Source organism: Anneissia japonica, unplaced genomic scaffold (assembly GCF_011630105.1).
Source record: "Anneissia japonica isolate Jap-2015-1 unplaced genomic scaffold, ASM1163010v1 scaffold299436_len3578_cov362_single, whole genome shotgun sequence".
Taxonomy (NCBI): domain Eukaryota; kingdom Metazoa; phylum Echinodermata; class Crinoidea; order Comatulida; family Comatulidae; genus Anneissia; species Anneissia japonica.
Genome location: NW_022693447.1, coordinates 1 through 3,578, shown reverse-complemented (window position 1 = coordinate 3,578; position 3,578 = coordinate 1). Strand labels below are relative to the sequence as shown.

Here is a 3,578-nt window from a genome sequence, read left to right as displayed (position 1 = left end):
TGAGAGCCCAACACAAGATGTGGGTATCCTCTAAACCCCCTGGACAAACGAACATACAATAAATAACAAAACAGCACAAAGGCAAGATAGTAAAATCATGAAGTTCCTCCATGGTATAATACATACTCCAAGTATCGAAATGCACGCCATCATGTCGGGATTCAAATGGCAAACACACACATCAGATTAAAACAGCCAATAGCCTATATATTCTACAGTATTATTAAATTGTGTTTTTTTTTCAAGTATGTGAATGAAATTCATAAGCAATTAAGTCACTTACTTGCACAAAGGAAAAGACAACACATCAGATTAAAATAGTCAATAGCCTATATATTCTACAGTATTATTAAGTTGTGTTTTTTTTCAAGTATGTGAATAAAATTTATAAGCAATTAAGTCACTTTCTTGCACAAAGGCAAAGACGACACATCAGATTATAATAGCCAATATCCTATATATTCTACAGTATTATTAAGTTGTGTTTTTTTTTTCCAAGTATGTGAATGAAATTTATAAGCAATTAAGTCACTTACTTGCACAAAGGCAAAGACGACACATCAGATTAAAATAGCCAATAGCCTATATATTCTACAGTATTATTAAGTTGTGTTTTTCTTTTTTAAGTATGTGAATGAAATTTATAAGCAATTAAGTCACTTACTGCAAAGATTATAGACCTTGTAATGGTCCCTATGCTTAAAGTCTAAGAACCTTGAAACTTCTCTAATGGAATTTCTGTACAGCTTCTGTTTGCCAGATGACGGAAATGAAGTAGCTATTACTCTATCTATTAAAAAAACAAAATAATTGTAAGATTTTTATTCAGCTAATCTCTTTCAAGACGTCTCATTAAAAATGAATGGACAAACCTGTGACATACGTAAGATCCAAATCAAAACCTTCTTCTCTATACCTTCTCTTGTTTTCCGAAACCTAAGTAAGAGAAATTATATGAAACTGATATTTATTCATAAACAAACAGGTATGCTCACAATTAAGTACAAAATCATTTTATCATCCTAAATCTTCTTCTGTTACTCCACTTTCCTGTATTTTCCACATTATTTTTAGTTAACTAAAAGGGTTAGGGTTAGGGTTGGATACAAAAATTACCATTCTCCTTGACGCCTTGTTCACATGTGAACTTTCAGTCAACAGACGCACAAACATAAAAACTCGCAAAAGACGACAAACAACAACTAATCTGCAATATAAAATGTTTTTGCATTAAGCAAATAATAAAAATAACAATATGTATACATAATAATAATGATGATGATGATGATGATGATGATGATGATGATGATGATGATGATGATGATGATGATAATAATAATAATATTAATTGCACTAACTCCGACTTAAGGGGAACTTAAAAAATGGAGAAAGTAGAGAACAATTAAGGAAACAACGTTAAGGATAAAAATAACATGACTTCAAGAGGAAAATAACACAAAAGATATTCTTCTTTAAGTTAATGCTAGTTAATAATAATAATAAGAAGAAGAAATATACATACACAACACCATTAATATAGCATAGCATTATTAGTTTAATGTTGGGTGTTAAAAACCTACTTGAAATACTGCTGTACTTCATCAGAGAAGTCAACAGCCACATACACAATCGTTACAGAACCAGTCAGAAATACAATAAACATGTCCACTAAATCTAGTGCTGTGTAGAAAAATAGTTTCCTGAAACAAAAATAGATATTTAAATACATTGTTTAGAAGTGTGTAAGAAATCCCTCTAAAAACACATTTTTACAACATATTTTATCCCTTTGTTTAATTATTTTGCCATTTTAGTCTGCATTTGATTTTTATTTATATCGTTGTAGGTATATATTGGTAATTTAAAAACATGAAGGTATATTGGTATTTCAAACATGATGGTAGTTTAAAGAATGGTGGTGATCTTGGCATTTTAAAACTATTTACAACCTGGTAATTTGAAACATGATGACATCTATAATGTTATTAGAGCTCTTTCAATATCAGACCTATAATGTTTTTACATATAAGACTCACCCTTTTGCAAACATACGCAGTGACAATTCAAAGATAAAATAAGACAAAATAGTCAAAGATATAACATCATAGGTAGTTAGATAAGGTCCTTTCACTGGATCTTCAATTATATCAACAATAACAATTATTATATCAAAGATGACAAGGAACACTCCAAAAAGTCTGCAACAAATAAAAGTTAAAACCAAAATATAAAAAAGCAAAGAGATGTGAACGTCTCAGAGAAATGAAATTGGGCACCCATGACAACTCTTTGTTGTCCACGACAACAACTGAGAGTGCAGGTGCCCAATACAACAATTATGTTTGCATTTAATTATGTGCGCATATGCACTTTTATAATTATGCCAGCATTTCTTATAATTATGTGCGCAGTTTCAACAACTGTACATGCAATGTTCCTCTATATACAACACTATGTGTGAAGACTCGCATGTACAGTTCAACTTTGTGTGTCCAATTAGATTGAGGATAGGCCATGAAAGCATGTGTGCAATATTGCATTGCATTTCACAGCATTGGTGGCATGGGTGAAAGATCTTTGCTCTCCTATACACCAAAAGATCCACTGAATATCTCGGATGAGAAATTGAAATGCACGCCATCATGTTGGGATTCAATATTTCAACATCAATTGGATTGGATTGGATTTATTCGGTGTAAACACCAAGGATGGCCCACAAAAGTCTAGAAGAAGACTTATTTCCAGTGGGGTCCTTCTGGTGGTGATTGGGCAGTACACCGGGAGACAATCCCCTACTCTTTTCCGAAGAGTGTACTGTGTTCTTTTAACGTGGACATGGGCCATAAATGCACACAGGACCAACGGCTTAAACATTTCTTTCCAAAAACGGTGCGCTATTTTAACTTGTATTTCAGCACTCCAGCAGAAACACAAGGAGAGGCACCGATGGGAATTGAACCTGGCACCTAGATCTCCACGGTTCAGCGCACACACAGTGGCTACCACCAGATTAGCTGACTGAGCTAAGCTGCACCATGTGCAGTTGCATTTTACAATACAAAATAAATAAAATTAATATGTACCTGACATACAAATGCTCTACAAATTTCTTTGCTTTAAGTCTTGCTTTCCTGTCATTGAAAAATTATAAATATATTCAGTTTTCAATTTCAAACATCACACATACAATTATTTAGTGATATGTATTTTGCTATAACTCAATATGTATATGTTATAACAACGTCAATGAAAAATATGTAGTTTGTTTCATATCTACCTTATTGTTGTCAGTTCTGGATTATGTTGTTTCTCATGTTGATGTGCAAATGTTTCTTGATCATCTGACAGTTGTAAAACAGCACTTGAGTTACTTTGTACATCATTGATCCCTTTCAAAGTTATGGCATAACTGTCATCTCTAGCAGAATTGTTTTCATTGGAGAAGGTAACAGCTATTTGTGGAATATCAACCTCATCTTCATCTTCAAATCGTTCATAACTCATAGTGATAATGTGAATCACGCCACGGTGAATGACATTAAAATTATAAATGTCAACAACTACTGTAAAAAACTAAG

General features: G+C 32.6%; 1 protein-coding gene across 1 annotated transcript; it reads right to left on the bottom strand.

Moving 5' to 3' along the window:
- Positions 1–27: 27 nt before the first annotated feature.
- Positions 28–3,567, bottom strand: LOC117100741 (phosphatidylinositol 3,4,5-trisphosphate 3-phosphatase TPTE2-like). The gene is made up of 7 exons (XM_033240533.1): positions 3,278–3,567; positions 3,084–3,131; positions 2,037–2,198; positions 1,581–1,700; positions 1,117–1,207; positions 873–936; positions 28–790 (listed from the first exon to the last, which is right to left on the bottom strand). Exons 1-7 carry the CDS (start codon positions 3,502–3,504, stop codon positions 657–659), a joined length of 846 nt encoding a protein of 281 aa, XP_033096424.1. The 5' UTR covers positions 3,505–3,567; the 3' UTR covers positions 28–656.
- Between the last annotated feature and the right edge of the window lie 11 nt (positions 3,568–3,578).